This window comes from Schistocerca serialis, chromosome 8 (assembly GCF_023864345.2).
Source record: "Schistocerca serialis cubense isolate TAMUIC-IGC-003099 chromosome 8, iqSchSeri2.2, whole genome shotgun sequence".
NCBI lineage: Eukaryota > Metazoa > Arthropoda > Insecta > Orthoptera > Acrididae > Schistocerca > Schistocerca serialis.
The window spans coordinates 630,531,359-630,550,233 of NC_064645.1; the positions used below are offsets into that span (position 1 = coordinate 630,531,359).

The 18,875-nt window shown below is 38.2% G+C and overlaps 1 protein-coding gene across 6 annotated transcripts in view; it reads left to right on the top strand.

Annotated features, from left to right (window-relative positions):
- The window catches only part of LOC126417188 (ral GTPase-activating protein subunit beta), a 395,509-nt gene that overhangs the window by 195,800 nt on the left and 180,834 nt on the right, over positions 1-18,875 (top strand). For all 6 annotated transcript variants that reach the window (XM_050085090.1, XM_050085092.1, XM_050085093.1 and 3 more), the window contains 2 exons: positions 3,565-3,706; positions 8,266-8,376. In XM_050085090.1, coding sequence (XP_049941047.1) covers positions 3,565-3,706; positions 8,266-8,376 — 253 coding nt within the window. The remainder of the gene's footprint in view (positions 1-3,564; positions 3,707-8,265; positions 8,377-18,875) is intronic.

Sequence of the window (18,875 nt, forward strand, 5' to 3'; positions counted from 1 at the left end):
GGAGAAAGGGATGACAAAACAAGGAAACTTTTAATTGGGAAAAGATAATAAGACCATGTATCTGTCATCATCACACTTACTCTCCTGGAGTTACAGGTAAAGTTAAAAATCCTCAAACTGCAATCGAATGTTGGGATAATGGATCGATTGATGAATCTGTACGTGGACACTACCAATGATCATTCCTCTGGAGAGAGGGACATCAACAGCAGGAATCTACAGATGGAATCACCATGGAGGAACTTTGTGGGACTGAAGGTGATGGCGTTGAACAATTCATCCTCATGATAAATGTCAAATGATTTAAGATCCAGATACCTTTCCATCATCTTGACAAGTGAACTACCAGAATTCAACTGTATTACTCTGATTTCTGGAAAATTGTCAGTACAGCTATTGCACAGAGAACAATGTATAAGGGGCATTCAAATGAAACCTGGTCATTAGTGTAAAGTAATGGTAACAATTTTATTAACTCAAAAATGTAGTTATACACAATACACATACTCAAAAATAGTCACCAAAACTGTTGGCACATTTATCCCATTGCAACAATAGTTGGTCGATTCCATCCTTGAAGAAGCTAGTAGGCTGCTGTCGGATCCACGCCTGGACTCAGTCACACACTTCGTCATCCATTGCAAATCGCTGTCTGCGAATAGCTTGTTTTAGAGCGCCAGACACGTGAAAGTCACACGGTGAAAGGTCAGGACTGTACGGTGGATGTTCCATCGTTTCCCACCGAAACTGCTACGATGTCATCTTCAACGCATTGGCTGTGTGTGGGCGGGAATTATCGTGGAGGAGGATAACGCCATTGGACAACATGCCTCAATGTTTTGTCTTGATGGCTTGTTCTGTAAATTGGCTTGAAAACACTGGGCATTGATGGTGGGTCCCTGTTCCAGAAACTCAACAAGTAGTGGACCCTTGTGGGCAAAAATGGACATTATGACCTTCCCGGAACTAGTATGCATGGCCTTTGATTTCTTTGGAGGTGGTGAAGTTGCATGTTACCACTGCTTGCTCTGACAATTGCTTTTCATTTCAAAATGGTGACACCATGTTTCTTCACCTGTGACAATATGTGACAGAAATCTGTATTCCTCCTCATGATAACATTGCAGATGACTCAAAGACAGCACCATTCTAGTATTGCCCTGTTTGGCAGTCAGTTGGTGGGGAACCCACTATGCACAGATTTTTCGAATGATCAAGTGTTGATGCATTATGGTGTGGGTGGTGCCTGCTAATACCCTGTAACTGATGGATCTTGTCCATGTTGATTCTGCGGTAGTCCAAGACTAAAGCATTCCCTTCTGCAACCATTTCTTGTGTGATGACACGATGAGCCTGTCCAGGAAGAGCATCGTCTTCCAGTGACTCGAGCTGCTCAAGGAATCGTTTGCACCATTCTACAATGCCTGAACATCTCAGACTGTACTCACTGTACACAGCCATCTTCCGTTAATACATTTCACGGCCTACAACTCCCTCTGCCACCAAAAATCGAATCACTCCTCGTTGTTTCTGCTTACTCGCCTGCACATTCGGTAGTGGACGATAACTTGTGTGACCACCTTCTCTTTGACGTGAAACCACACTGCCACTATGCAACATCAAACACTGTGCACGTATCAGTCTCTCTGCCAATAGATCATGCCACCATACCCGCAGTTACGTGGTGCCACCTTACGTGTATGGTAAAGATAGAAGTACTGACCAGGTTTCATTTGAATGAACCTCATAGCTGTGGATGAAATGTTTTCAAGGTAGATGTGTATTTCAGCAGTACATACTGTGAAAACCAAATGTGTACGTAATAAAACAGTTTTCTCTGGCTGATGCCAAGACAAGTTTCACAGTCAACATGGATATTTGTGTTGGAGAATAGCAAGCTTGTCTTTTATGTGCCATTAACAAGCAAGGTGAAGTGGTGAAGAGAATGGCTAAACAGGTATTTGGATCCAGTCACTATATTACTGCCAATAATTTTTTGCTGTTTTGATGTCATCAGTTATCTGAAAACAACTGGCTGCCATGCATTGTCAATGTGAGAAAAAAATAAGATGCAATTGTCATCAGATCTTGTTGATTTTACAGAGAAGAAACAGTATTGTAGTATGTTTGGCTTCAGTCGTGGGATGCTTTCAGTTTCCTACATACTACATGACAACAAATTTATGATTCTTGTAACTTTGCTTCATAGTAATGACACCATTGATTATGATCATGTATCTGGATGGGAAAGAAGCCAGAGATAGTCACTTTCCACAAATCAACAAAAGATTGTGTTAATTCTACAGCTAAAATGTGTGGTACTTACAGTGTGAGCCACAGTGTCAAATGTTGGCCAATGATAATCTTTTCCACAGTATTGGAAGTGTGTGGTCTCAATACTCAGGATATTTACCTCTGAAAACAACTGGAAAAACTTTATAGAAGAATGTTGTTGTAGAAATATACTGAAGAAGTAGGAAAATGATTGAAACCCCTCCAGCCTGCAAAGCTGCTGAAAAGATTTCTTGCTTTAAAAGAACAAGCAAAATCACCATATCCCCAAATCTCAAAATACTTATATGTACAACTTACACCTTAAAAGTGGGACACACAGAAGGGTATTATCCCATGTGTCCCATGCAGATGAGGTCTGCAAACTGTGTGTGTGCGCGCGCGTGTGTGTGTGTGTGTGTGTGTGTGTGTTTGTGTGTGTGCATTTCTTTTGCTAATTCTGTGTGATTGAGAGGGATGCTAGCAGCATATAGCTGCATGTCCAGAAAACTGAAAGTGTTTGTTGGTGGCTTAAAAATTTTAGTTTTTTCTATTTTGTTCCTTTCATGGTCAATTGATGATTTTCATAGAATCCAGTTTTATTTGCTCTATCTCTATAAGTCGCTTTGAAGGTTAGTGATTATGTTTAGGGTGCTAAAATAGAGAAACAAGTGATAGGTGAGTTCCCAGTCTGTACCTGTCAGGGGCACTGCAAATGAACTCATGAGTCTTAGAACTGCCCCAACAGAGTTTATTACTTACATTAACTATCATGGAAAGAAGTAGTGTACTCTAAACAGTTTAGAAAAAAACTTCCAAAAATATGCTTTCCAGTTCTATCATTAATGTTGGAATTATTGCTGTTATATGTGAAACAAAAAAAATTGTAGATAATTATAAAATTCTCTCACACTACATATTCTTTTGAGCTTATCAATTTTCTTTTTGTGTTTAACTGTAACATCACACTAAAGTGTCAGTGATGTATTTCGTGGAGGTAACTTGTCATCTTTTAGTTGTAAACAATTTTAATTTTGTGGTGCTGCGTCTCACTGAACATAGATAATGATTTCCTTAATGAAGCAGATGCTGTAGGACAACTAGAAACCAACACTTACAATAAAATTTCTCTGCTTTGTATAACTCATAGTGAATTATATGTTACATGACTGTTTTGTACACTTCTGTTAATGACTGGCAACTGTGATGCCCATTGTGTTCACTTTCTGATTTTTTTAGTAGAGTGGGGTTTAATCAATATTTATTTTGCTCTGTTTTGTTTTTTATTTTCAGAATCTACTAATCAAGGAACTGAGTAACACAAATCCCGAGAGAGGGCATGTAACTTTTGCACAACTGAAGCCACGACTTATGAATCTGCTGATCAATGCTCTTCAGGTTGAATCAGATTCTCAGAATGCACAGATGCTTTTAGGTATGCTTTAACAAAAGTGTAAGTTAATGTAGCTGCTAATGATTTGCCATCTTTTTGAATGGCTCTTCCTTTTTCTGTAGCCCATTGATCAGTGAAAAATAATTTTAAGGAAAACAAGCAAAAATAAAGGAAGCATCATTAAATAAAAATAAATTGTTGTAAAAAGAGAGAGGGGTGCTTGGTAAAGGAAACTTGAACATTTATTTGACTAATTGTAAATGATAGTCACATATTATAATGTTTAAGGGATAAGTGTTGCAACTGACTAATCAAACCATTGCTACATTTTAGCATCATCATAATTGCTGGTATTCAGGTATCACACATGGGCCCACATTTGAATTTATCAGCATACGAGGTATGTTCAAAAATTCTGGAACTTTGTCCACAAACTTTTTCCGCACTTATCATTTACTTATTGTGCATGATCTTCTTTGAAATACTCTCCTCCACAATTGATACATCACTCCCAATGTCATGTCCACTTCCAGAAACAGTCTTGGTAGGCTTCTTGCTGGGTCGCATGAAGTGCCATCTGTGAATTTTCTTTTATCTATTGTTGCAAATCTTTGCCCTTTCAATGTGTTTTTCAACTTTGGAAATAAAAAAAACGGTCCGTAGGAGCCAGGTCTGGAGAGTACAGAGGCAGCATAGTGATTTTGTGTTTTGTACAATAGTAACACACCAACAGATGAATGTGCAGGTGCATTATCATGATGCAAGAGCCATGAATTGTCTCGCCAAATTTCAGGCTGTTTCCTTCTCACATTTTCTCGCAGGCATCACAACATGTACCGAATGTACCATTGATTAACAGTTTGTCTTTGTGGCCTGAATTCATGATGAATTAATCCTTCAAAGTGAAAGCAAACTATCACCATGACTTTGACTTCTGACTTGACCTGACGAGCTGTTTTGGTCTTGGAGAACCTTTCCCGAGCCACGGTGAAGACCGAACCTTGGTCTCGGTACCATAACTGTAGACCCGTGTCTCATCACCAGTTATGATTCTCTTAAGGAACATCTCATTCTCATTTGCGCAATCCTGTGAGGTTGAAGGTCTTGAGCCATGGGACAAACTTGGTGGAAACATGATGCATACCAAGATGCTGTGTGAAGATTTCATGACATGATCCAACTGAAATGTTATGTTCTTCTGAAATCTCTCGAACACTCAGTCTGTAACTGGCTCACACAATTTCGTTGACGTTCCTGATGTGAGTGGGTCATCTTTAACTTCTGTGCAGCCATTTTTAAACCATGTGAATCACTCGTAACACTGAGTACAGCTTGAGCACTCATCACTGCAGGCTTTCTGCATCTTTTGGTGTTCCTGTGTAAAGGTTTTCTTGAGTCTTATGCAAAATTTATGCAGACATGTTGCTCCCCTAACTCTGCCATCTCGAAATTTGCAAACTGTGCAACACAATGTTTCACTCAAAACAACAGTGAACAATAATTAACAGACAAACAACAATGAAACTTCCAGCAGTTACACGTGAAACACCGATTTGTGCAGGGATGCCAACCTCATTTTGCTCCAATACACCATTGGTGCAGAATTACGAATGTCCCAGAATTTTTTGAACAGACCTAGTATGTGAACATAATTTCTAGCTGATTACTTACTTCCAAGAGATAAAATTGCTGTTACTGCCGATGGAAAAATTGTAAGTAGGAAATGCTAATCCTGACATTTTGAAATTTTTATTCGCTCTTCAGGAAGGAAATATAAATCAGTTTATGAAAGTGGGAAAAAGGGCAGATGTCTCAAGCTGTTTAAGTTGAGACAGATCCATTTGTTGTGATGACTAAGAGCAGACAAAGATGAAGGATAAGGTGTTAGGCAGAGTGGGAAATTGAAGAGAGAACATTGATAAGCACTGTGCCAATTTCCATTCAGGGATGATGGAAGGGACAGAATGAGATGAAAATATGGATTAAAGAGGAAATGAATGCCTCCAAATTTCTCCTTACAAAAATATCTCAGGAATCTCAACCCTAACTCAAGCTGACTACTGGGCTATTGGCGACCTGAAGGCAGATCTCTGTGTTGCCATCCTATTAGCAAAGACAGCACCACTGTAGTACTTGACCATAGGAAATATGTGGTAGAGGGACATCATCACTTTCACCCAAAATAATTCATTCTTTCGCTAAGTGATGCAGTTATGTTCTGATCCACCAAAGGTACTAGATTTGTTAGATTTTGCTTCTATGCATTGGTGTCCTGAAGTAAAGACTAGCAAGTAGCTTATATATCACACAGAATTAGTTAATAACAGTTGGATTACACTATTATACATATCTTCAGCCTGAGTCCCATCACAGTTTTCTCTGCTTCAAATTAAGTCTACTAAATGATACCTTTTCTTTAAATTCAAATGTACTGAGGTGGTTCCCTTTCTTGCTCTCTCAAGACCAACTTAAGCATCAGTTGCATACACTCAAATATGTAAAAGTTTCATGGCAACTCATATTTTCTTGAATTGTGTTTCCTAACGTACAGACATCAGTTCTTTTTTCAATAAATGGAAAGTGGTTAGAATTTTCCATCACAGATTCTGGGTCCAGGATTTTACAGTAAGAATTCTTAAATGATGACAATTTACTGCAGACTGACAGTTGTGTATTATTAAATGATGTCACCTTTGTACCATCACTTGCTCTGTGCTATCTAAATAATGCTTGACTTTTTCATATGATTTACTTAACAGTGAGGTCTTAACTGACATTGCAAATATTCGGATTTTAATTGTCTCTTTTAAATTCCTGTTGGGCAATTTATTGTACAGTTTTGTTGTCTTATAGAAAATGTTACTTTGTGTGTTTTGTTTGTTTACCTTTGGTAAATGTAAGTGTAGTCTGGCTCTTGTTCCATGATCATGAATGTTGCTGTTTGTGAAATAATTGCTGATGTTCTTTATGAGGTGCTTAACAGATTGGTGGATGTACTCACAGGGTGTAGTTGGAATCCCCAACCATTTAAATAGATCTTTGCGGGGTGTCCAGGTACTATTTTGCTTTATTTGAAACCTGTTTTAACCTACCCTTTGAACCCTGTTTTTCAGATATGGCTAGAAACGGTCATTGGAAATTCCTTATATTCATAATGATTCCAGTTTTTTTCATGGAAATTTTATGCTCCACAGTATCAAAGGCTTTTCATAGCTCTAAAATATAGCTATGTCCCACTCGTCTTTGATTAGTAAACTATGAAAATTCTACTGTGGCTTATTCTGTGCTCCTCTACTCTCAAAACTGAATTGTTCTTCACTGAGGATGTTATATTTATTCAAAGAATTCATTAGTCTGTCTTTCATGATGGATTCTATTATTCTTGAGAATCTTAAAAGTAGAGAAAAGAACCTGTAGTTTTCTATATCTTTTGTATCACCTTTCTGTAGTAGAAGCGCAACTATCACTTGTTTCAGATACTCCAGAAAGTTACCTGAGCTGAAAGAGTCATTTGCCATGTCAGTTAAAGGGGCTGTATACTGATTATGCATTCTTTACGTACACAGTTAGGCACTACATCTATGATGATTGACTTCTTGCTTTTTAATTTTTGCTCTGTTTTCCTGACTTTGTATGCTGAGGTTGGTAACATCATCACTGTACTTGACACACAAATCTTTTGCTGGAGAATAAGTGGTGTTGGGAATTTTTGTTGTTGTTTCTTTGCTATATGTGAAAAATATTGATTCACATAATTTGCTAGTTTCTTTGGATCATTTGTTGACATCCCTCTGCCTTTTGTCTGTTAAGTTTTAGTCATTCTGTTTCTATTTTCCTTTTTCTTATATTACAACCTTCCAGACTGATTCACTTTTATTTTCAGCATTGTTATTTGCTGATTTTTTTCTCTCAGCTGGCAACACCTTCCTGTAAATCTTTCTGTAAATTTGATAATAGCTTAGGAACACTGTCCCACTATCAATATGGATGTTTCTTATGGGAATGAGATGTTTCAAGATCTGGGTGGACTGTCTTTACACCTGTTGTTATCCTCTTGTTTCCATTGGGGATTGCCATTTTGTGTGGGTACTTTTGGAAATGACTGGTGAAATTTTAGTTTAAAACTAAGAACTTTAGAAAACATAAATATAAATGCAGAAATGTGAAAAAGAAAGAAAAAAAATCTGTTATGTTTCACACACACGAGTGTCCTCAGTACAGATCCATGGAATGAATAATTTATGTAATGTAATCTAAACAGCGCAGTACTTTACTAGGCATGGTCCTATTGGATGTAATAGGGCCTTGTGTTCCACCAAGTTTTGGACTGGCTTACCCAGCCAAGTATGTCAGGAACTCCTATTTAATGTGGACACCAAACCATGATGCAATTTGGCATTTTTCAAGGTCACATTGTCAGAAGTGATAAATAACAAATACCTAGGATGTGTCAGTGTTGAACACCAAGGGGTGTGTGTGTGTGGGGGGGGGGGGGGGGGTCAGGTCAGCAGCACATGCTCAAAATTTTTGTTGTGCTCATGCCCTCTACGAATAAGAAAACTAAATTTGGCAGCAAATGCGTATCTGTATTGTTTCTGCAGGTGGGCTAATGCTCAGTGTGCAAGACTCAGCTTCTGCAGAAGAGGTAGAACAAGTGACCCAGCCTGATGTGGGACCAGGAAGTGACACAACATCAAATCTTCTATCATCAGGTATGATACAGCAAAATATTATCCTCATTGTCATTTCAAATAGCCCTTTTCTTTTAGTAATGTACTAGGCATAGCACTTTAAAAAGCTTCTCTCTGTTAACTGTCAAGGAATTACATGTTCTTGCATCATGAAAAAAATACTCAGTGATGGAAATGATTTTTTTACTAATTTGGCAGACATATTTTGTGAGAGAATCTTACACACAGTTGCATTTCCAATGTTGATATAAGAGTAATTCAGTTCTTGAATAAACCACTTGCAGCTTTGGTGTATAAGGACTAATTCCAAAATTCATTTAGGAATTGGCAGAGAGCTACTGCCAGATTGAAACTTTCAGTAAGACTGTGAGGTACTTTTAGGTGGCTCTCAGGTAGATTTGTACTCATGAGAGCCAGTGGTATGTGGTGCTTCTGATTATACTTGACATAAAAGTAGAGTAGGCATAAGAGCTGAATCCTGTTTAATTTTGTGTATATTGTATGAATTTCTCAACCTATATTTTGTTTCCCAACAGGGTATTCCTAATAAAATAAAGTCTGCATTTGTTGATTAGTCATAGAGAGTATTGTATATGTCATTCAGAATAAGCAGAAATATGCTGTGGCCCAAAACTTATCTCATGCCTGACAGATAACATCTAGTGTAACTAGGGTTTAGAAATTCGTCTTTTCGGCTTTTATAAATAAGGTATGTAGTTTTTTTACTCCTACCTCTTACGGTGAGTCATGATAAAAGACACAGATCTGGCACTTGCGGGGATAATCATGAGACCAACAATGATGCAAAAGGCTGGATTTCTGACTTTGAGGAATATTGTGGATGCATCTGAGGAATAAACCTTTGATAATTCCCATCCTGCTCTCTATTACCTTGTAACTTTAACCCAGTAGACAGACATTGTCATCTCAGATGCCTGTAGTGCAAATACAACATTCAGTATCAACATTTGTTGTTTCTGTCAACACTTCAGTAATCACTAAATTCTGCATATTATATTTTATTTTTCATTTCATAGAAATTCCGAGTATTATACTGCAAACTATTGTGGAAAACTATTGTGATAATGTGTCAAATTATAACTGCATGGTGATAGACAGCACACCATAAACATTTCTAATTTAAATTACTTTCGCTATTGGAACACTACAAACACATCTCACAGCACTGAGTAAACTGCATTGTCTTAAATAGTTGTAACCCTAGTATTGTCTTCTTCTCATTAATTTGTATATGACATTAATTTGTAAAAGTAAAACTACTGTTTGTTGCTTTGCTGTATATACTTATGGTCCTTCTCCCCTGCAGATAACAGCAGGTATTGGTGGCAGGTTCGCCATAATTTGCTCGGGCTTTAATTTGATGTATTCTGCTTAAATTTATTTTGTTGATTTCATTCTTAATATAGAGTATTTATCATTATGAGTGAGCTTGACTTTTGAATGATAAACTTATATTTTGTTTTTAAATAGTATATCCTCATTGCTGTTGACAGTGAACATCAAGTGAACGCCTTCTGAAAGTAGTATTGTAATTATTTCTGAGAGATAGTGAATAAAAAAAAGTTTATCACTGTGCTTCACTTCATGCTGTATAAATAGGAGTGTTAATGTAATGTACTGCATGTTGCTGAGTGATACAGCTCGAAGTGGCCTACCGTTCGGCAGAAAATTTTCTGTACTTAATGTTTGTGAAAATCAAAAGCTCTGTATCTAGATACCTACCACTTGCGAACAACGTTGTTTCAGTTAAACCATCTGAGTGTGCCTCATGACCTAGTCAGAACTCGCCAAGTGGCAGTTTAAAGTTTCGACTAGATCTTTGTCATGCTTAGATGACTCACTTAGAAGGAAAGTGGCCACAATATTTACTCTTCACAGATATTGAACACGCTTACTTTTGAATATTTTATCTCATTTTCCACTACTTCATTTGCTAAACAGAACTGAATAACTGTCTACTCTCTTGTAAACTATCAGTTAATTCCCCCCCCCCCCCCACCCCCCCCCTCCCCCCCACCCCCAGTGACCTGCTCCTATTTTACCAAAGCTGAAGCTCGATGTCTCTTTCTTGTACCTAGTTACATCCATAAAAGCTTTACACGCAGTCCAGGCACATAAGTGTGATCACAGCATATGTTTGATGTCAACATGCGGCAGGTGACAACTCTAGTAGTGGAAGGCATATAAAGTGTGTTAGGGTGATGCGGAAAATAGAGCAGTTGTCATATTATGGAAATGGAGCGACTTATCTGATGTCGAAAAGGGCGTGATCGGGCAAAAGCAAGAAGCATTTCCAAAATGGATAAATTTGTGAAGAGTTTGCATGCTCCCACAGTTAAAGTATATCATGAATTACAAAGTGGCACTAAACCAACAAAAAGGTCTTGTGAACAAGGGCTCTAAAATACATACCTTAAGATTTAGGAGCACTTGTTCATCTTTGCTATTTTGAAATGTTTCTTTTATGGAACAGGTGCCCATAGCTCTTGAAGTATATGTTTTAGAGTCCATATTTTCTGAACATTTTTCTTGTTTTGGTCTCTTGTCCGCAAATATGGAAACCAAATAGCTTGCAGTGGAAGAGATGAATTTCACGTTATCAAAGATGAACAAGTGCTCATAGCTCTCAAGCTATTTATTTTAGAGCCCGTGTTTACTCGAAATTTTTTCTTGCTTTGGTACACCCTACCACCTCTCATAGTTGCCTATCCTACAGTCTTAGCATCAACACTACCGGTAGGTGTATTCCATTGACAAAGGTATCAGAACAATTTTCGCTTATAACTTTTGACTCAGTTGTTTCCAGACCAGGGTCCTTTACCTCAAATTTATACATTAACTCTCCACCATCATCACAAGAATGACCCTGTATGTAGAGCATTTGACAAATGCACCTTTATATTCAAGCCTCCACATTGCAAGTGTTATTTGCGTAAGAAATGTCCAAGGTTACAGACTATACTATCAGAATCAATTTTTCTACTACAGTATGATGCCCTTACACAGTGTTTATCAAGAAACAATATTATCCTTAAAATTAGACTAGATGTTAACAATTCTTGTAAATAAATTCTATATTTTTCGTGAGGTGACTAATTAATGTTGTGTACCAGTAATGTATCAGTGTATGCTGGAAAACATCCTGAAGAGCCATCATGTGGAAGTTTGGGAAGATTACCCCGCAGTCTGATGATTTCTGGCTTAAGGCATCCTGCTTACACTTTAGTCCAGTAAGTCTGTAAAACCTTCTGTGGAGGTTGGTGACAATGTGGCCAGTCGTTTTTATGATCAGTCCAAGCCCACATAAATGATGGCTCTCAATAAGACATTAGATTTCAAAACACTGCCAAGTGTTATATGAAAATCAGCATGGTGAAATAATTGACAAGAATGGTGTCTGTATGCTCAGAATTATTGTTTGTTTTAATGAATTTGATTTTGAAATATTTAAAAACATTTAAGTCACAGTAATTAATCATCTGAAATTGATTCCATTTAAATATGTTCACATATTGTAGTGCAGAGTAGGAGCAGTATCTCCAACAATATGTAACCCCTAAAGAAAACTATATTGAAGGATACAAAATTTATTTGTAGCTTACAAATGAATAGAGTGTTATGTTAGGTTACTTTTCCTCATCCATAATTTATATTAATCTTTGTGAAGCCGTAAGAAAATTCTATCGTAAGTAAAAACCTCCTTTAGTCACAAAATGTTGTGTTGCTGATACACAGTGCATTTGAACCCTGTTGGTTGATCTTTAGGTGCTTCTTACAGACCCTGCATTCATTTACATCAACTCCTTGACAGTTTATACTTATGTTACAAAAACATTCTAAATTGTATGAGTATCTGCATATCCATTCCCATGCTGCTTTATTCATATAGGCACTTAAACTTTTTCACAAAGGGCCTTGTTACCAGTTCATGGCTGAGACAAACAGAAAAGTATTTCATACACAGCAATAAGCACAAAAATGGAACTGCAGATGTTCTCAAGATTTAAGAATCACTGTTCAGTGCTAGTACAATAGTGTGTTGTGTTACTGTACACAGGATATCAGATGTGTGATGCTCTTTTTGCATCAGTAAAAAAGCATTTTGTGACTGAATGCAACATTCTTTATCACTAAGTTGTATTTAACCATTGTATGCTTTAATTAGTGGTTAGTGGTCTCAGACTATGTCTGTTCAGGCATTACACTAGACCCAACCTTGGAAACACCATTCTTCCTCTAAGTTGTACACAATTAGCGACATGTATTGTCTCAAGTGTTCATGTGTTTTGAACATTATGGCATCATGTTGAATAGTTTATTGGTAGCCATAAAGAACAAATATGCTTGTGTAAACTGTTCATTTGTGTATATATATTTTTTTGCTCACAAGATTGCTACGTACTGGCAGCAGAGCTGTACGAAACTACAAGGCAGTATCCATCAGATATCATAGTTTGTACTAAGGTTATCATAAAGTTAATGCCCCTTGATCTATAAACAGCAATGAAACATAATTACCAAGTAACACGTATACCACTACAAATTGAGATACTTATATCATGAGATCATTATTCAGAATTTATCTTAGAAATCTGCCAGTATGTTATGTTTATCTGCATTCCAGCAGTGTGAAGCCATTCACCGAAAACGAATTTCTTTATGTTTAGGAAAACATAATAATCTGTGTGAGCAGGACAACTATTGTAAGGATGGTCCAACACCATGCAGTGCATCACCTTTATAAAAAGTTTTCCTGTGGGCTACATGTGGTGCACAGAATTGTTGTAGAGCAGCACTTACTCTCCCACGCTCCTTGTACTGAGTTTTTTGTAATGTTCAGGTTCAGACCATCTCCATAAAAAGGGGCTGCTGAGATCCACAGTCCTGAAGTGACAGTCCTCTATGATTTGTTGCCTTTTCTTGTCTTCTTTAATGACAAATGGCTTCCCACAGAACTTATCATCATTGAAATATTCATGACACTTTGAAAAATTGCACTTAGCAGAAGTGCAGTATCTGCATGTTTGTGGCATCCACACATAAACCATACAGAAAGCGTTTTAGTCCATACTTTGATTTGTGCAGTCTAAAGCTTCACCAAATACCTAACTTGACAGGTGGAGACAGGCCCTTAATTTTCAATCACTGTAACACTGACAGTATATGTGATAGCAAAGTGTTAACTGTAGCATACAATAGCAATGTCCTATATCTCTTGTACACATGCCATTGTCATCAACAGTACATGACCTAGCATCTCTTGGTACTGTGAGAACCTTATTTTTTGGATAACTCTTGTAGAATTGAATTGTGATGTGTTTTCTGTCAATAGAAGTTGCATAATCAAGCAATGGGAACTCCAGGGTGGAATTTAACAATATTATGAAAAGGATTGTTGCTACTCACCATATAGCAGAGATGCTGAGTCACAGATAGGCCCAACAAAAAACTGTTAGAAAGTCAGCTTCTGGCCAACAAGGCCTTCGTCTGAAATGGAAAACATACACACCCACGAAACTTCCTGACAGATTGAAACTGTGTGCCGGACTGAGATCGAACTCGAGACCTTTGCCTTTCACGGGCAAGTGCTCTACCAACTGAGCAACCCAAGCACGACTCACAACTCGTCCTCAGAGCTTCAATTCAGCCTGTACCTCGTCTCCTACCTTCCGAACTTCACAAAAGCTCTTATGTGAATCTTGCAGAAATAGCACTCCTGGAAGAAAGGATATTGTGGTGACATGGCTTAGCCACAGCCTGGGGGATGTTTCCAGCATGAGATTTTCACTCTGCAGCGGAGCGTGCGCTGATGTGAAACTTCCTGACAGATTAAAACTGTTGGTAGAGGACTTGCCCGCGAAAGGCAAAGGTTCCGAGTTTGAGTCTCGGTCCGGCACACAGTTTTAATCTGCCAGTAAGTTTCATATCAGCGCACACTCCGCTGCAGAGTGAAAAATCTCATTCTGGATACACACCCACACTCACACAAGTGCAAATCACACACACATGATCATCTGGCTGCTGAGACCAGACTGCAAGCAGCAGCGAATGAAGGGATAAGCAACTGGGTGGCTGGGGTAAGGAGGAGACTGGGGTGTGTAGGGGGAGGGATAGCAGGGTAGGGGCGGAGGACGGTAGGTTGCTGCTTGTGGGAGCATACAGCTGCCCCTTCTCCTCCCTGCCACGATCTTCTCCTTACCCCTATCACTTGACTGCTTTTCCTGTCACGTGCTGCTGCTCACTGTGTGTGTGTGTGTGTGTGTGTGTGTGTGTGTGTGTGTGTGTGTGTGTGTGTGTAGAAATTGCATGTTATTCAGCTGAACAAAGTACAGTGCAGTCTAAAGTAGTGAAACCATTACAAAAGGTTGGTTGATCAGTGATCAGTAAGAATACACTGTGTGAAAAAATGTATGAGTATAGACCAGGTGCAGCTCATGATTTCCATGCTGGAGAAGGCTGCAATATTTACGGTTTGGAACTATGGTGCTAGGGCTCCATAAAAACTTCACAGAGTGTTTATCCTTTTTTATTCAGAATCAACTACTAAATAACACCGAAAGCTAAAGTCTGTAGGTAATGTATTTAACCTCCAACTTGACATTTCTCAACAGTTTATTGCAACAAACTATACTAAAAATGATACAGTTTGAAGATATATGTGTTAGGAACTGCATGCCTAATGTTGTGTTTTTTGTCTTTTCATCTCCAAACTGTAGACGTCTAACGTTTCAATTCATGGCATTTATGAGTTCATGGAATGAAACAGAGATGTACCATGATATCACAGATCTTGTGCTGTGATTGGCTGACAGAAGTAAATGAAGAGTTCCCCATGTTGTTTTAAGTATTTGTTAAGCAAACATGCCATTATTGTAGATTTTCATATTATACATGTATATTATGAAAAACGCAGTGTAAGTTATACACCACATTAAAGATCTCTCCAAGCTGCCTCATTTTTAGTACGGTTTGTTGTGCTAAAGTGTTGAGAAATGTGACTTCAGTGGCCAAATCTGCTATAGTAGATTCCACCATTGAAATTATGTGTTTACTCTTGTCTGATTTCATTGTTTTTGTTCTTGATCGATGTTTAGATCTGGTGTGAGTGCACCACTTTAAGCTCTCGTTCCAAATTTTTGCCTAAAAATGCATACTGAATTTGTGTTCTGCTGTTTTCAGACTCACAGTATGCTACCCTTATTCACAAGCAAATAAAAACTCACAAGAACTTATGCACAATAGTCTCACAAAAAAACTTGCCAATAACACACTTTATCCCCCAAAAGCCATCAACCCACAAGGAAATTCTTAGTAGCTAAATCTAATGGGACATGTTTCGTGCACTTACTTCCTGTAATCACTTGTAACTCTCACTAGGTGGTGTCACTTTTGTCACTCTATTCTAGTTCACTCTAGCAGATGGAATTAACAATGAAAGAAACTAAAAACAGCTGCAAGTCCTTTCAGATAGGATAAATACAGGTTCTGTACAGTTTTCAAGGGAGTCTTCTACAATTCATCCTGCAAAATAGTGGCAACTTCAGGTAATGATGATGGAGGTTATAATATAATAAAATAATGGAATAGATGATAATAAAATGTTGAAATGCGTGGCTTTTTAAAATGTATTAAGTTAATGAGATTAATTTTTTGGCATGAATGACAAGCACAATAAGCTGAGCTATACCTGGAAATAAGTTTGTATTAGTTCATATTATTTTGCAGGGCGAAGTAGTTTCTTTCTCCGCTGTAGATTTGTGCTTACCATTCTTTATAATGCTACGTTTGGTCGCCGTGTTCACCTTTGAAGTCTTGACCGTGTTCCGATTAAGCTTATCGGATCTTCGTAATTTTCCAAAGTACACAGGTGGGCTTCAGTTTTTGTAATTATTGTACTATTTGAAATAACAACTCACACGACCTTTCTGTTAATAAAACAATACTGTATTTTTCGAAACGGTGCACATATGAAATACATACTCCTCACTTAATTCATAATGACCCCAAAATGGCGGTCTACAGTTACTCGCTAAAAATGGCGTGCCTCTCACTCGTTCACTAGCTGAGTGCGAATCCTTCCTTCCTCCTACTGGTACCAGAAAAAATCCTCTGTTTTTTAACAACTGAAAGTCAAAAAATACATGACGGTAGGCATAGGCTCTATGATGGGCTACCGCTTCATCTTCTCTCTTTGCCTTTAAAGAAGACGAAAACATAAAGGAAATGCAAAAGGTTTATCACAAGGTGGGCCATGGTAATGCACCATTCTCTCAAAAATAGACCACAAAGACTCAATAATATTGAGATCTGATGACTGCAGTGGCTAGGGGAGCTGTGACAAGTCATTCTCGTGCCCACAAAGCCCGTACTGGACAATTGTGTGAACGGTGAGGGGGGGTGGGGGGGGGGGGGGTGGGGGGGTTGCAGGTGCAGTTGTCTTGCGATACAGCATTGCCATTGTGGAACAAACATTGTACCATATTCTACCATGGGATGGTCTTGATCATCCAAAATGGTCACATAATTCTTGACAGTAATGGCCCCACAATATCGTTGCCCAGATCATCACCAAAACCCTGCTATGCTCCCCTCTTGGGACTTTAACTCAGCCGGAAGTTAGAAACAGTTCAAAGTAAGACTCGCTTGCCCAAATGACATTCTTCCATTGCTTCATAGTCCATGTTTTATGGGGCTTTGGTACCACATTTTCCTGTTACGGGCTGTTTCATTGTTGTTGAGTGGTTTTGAAATTCCAGCTCACCCTGCAGTTCCCTGTGTATGGAACTCCCTTTGTGTTGTTTTTGGTGATGATGGAGCTCGCAAGTGTGACATTCAGTTTTGCATTGACTTTTGGAGCTGTCATCTTATTTTTTGTCACAATCCTCTGGTATCACATTCACTCAACATACACTTTTGTCTGCATTGTGACTTAGCAGATGATGTTTTTGTGTTTTCCCTATATGTGGTATAAATCTGTGGTATAGTGACCCTGAAACACCAAACACTTCGGCTACTATGATTATGTGTGCACTCACCATACAAGCTCCGACAGTTTGTCCATGTCTGAATTTACTTAGCTCTGACATAATGCACTCACAACACAGAACACTGCACTATGACTATGACTGAAGTTAGCAATGGGTTGAGGACGTTGCTCGGGCACCATTTGTGGTCAAATACAACAGCACAACCAGAATACTTAGCTAGCATATGTATTTATGTTCAAGCAATTTCTTGCAGTGTTTCTGTACTTTTGTCCAATCCTTGTAAATTATACTGTTCTCAGAACTGACTCTGTTATGTTGTTGTTGTGCTGAGAAGGTCCTACTTCTTAAGTGAAGAGCAGTGACATGAGAATTGGTTTCCTGGTGGCAGTACATTTTACGTTGTTATGATTCACTATCTATCCCACAATACTACTTTCAGAAGTCTGCTTTGTCATCAGAGGAAGTGGTAATAGTAGTTTGTTGCGTACATTACTGTAACATTTTATGTTTCCTGCTTTTTGCACTTGTTCTACTTACTTGATTGTAACACTACAAAGAATACATCAATGCTTACATACCTAAGAACAGTTTCAAAATTGAAGTTACTGGCTGATTTATAAAATTAAGAAGTGAAAGTTTTATTACTGAATTTTGACATTTTGCTTAACATTTTGGCGTTATTATTTTCATCTTACGTACATACATACAGCAATGATGATAATGAGAGGGCAGCTTTAGTCTTATGATGTGGCTGACTAAACATAATGCAGTGCAATCCATAATATTGAATATGCGGGTGTAGATCATATGTAGTGGGCAAGTGTGGCTTAACACAAAATCCCCACAAGTCTTCAGTGGTGATGAAATGTTATTCTTTGGTCTGTTATTTTATATGACATGCAGAGCCATTAACTGCTTTATTGTCTTGCAAGTGGGGAGAGAAGTATGTGTTGTTGTATGTTTCCAATCCACAAGAACATATTGTCAGATTGACTATTGCCATATTTGGTAATCAGGTGATCGACAGCACTGTATTTAATATACCATAACTCACCTTTTCGCTGTGCTACTGCTAGTTCATCTGGAGCTTAATGCATCTCAGTGATTTTCATTGCTATGGAGGAGGGGGAGTTGTTCATGACAGTCTACAGACAGTCTATATTCATTTTTATTTAAAAAGAGGGGCATTTTGATTCATAGTATAAACACAATAATTATCCATAAAATGTTTGCTTCAAGACCACACCTAATAGAAACACTAACAATACCTCTTGCATAGCAGGCTGTTATGACGTGTGTAAAATGCCAAATGTCACACAGACTGCTTCAAGACACTTATACTCTGCCTGCTGACCTACCACCATACCGCTTATCTGTACCATTTCTTCTTCTTCATTCAAAACTACCTCTCCCTTGATGTGGTAGCACATCTAGAAACCCTTACTTGGATGAAATCATCATTACCGTCATTACCTCAGTCAGTATGAGAAGAAATACAACCTATGTGTGTTG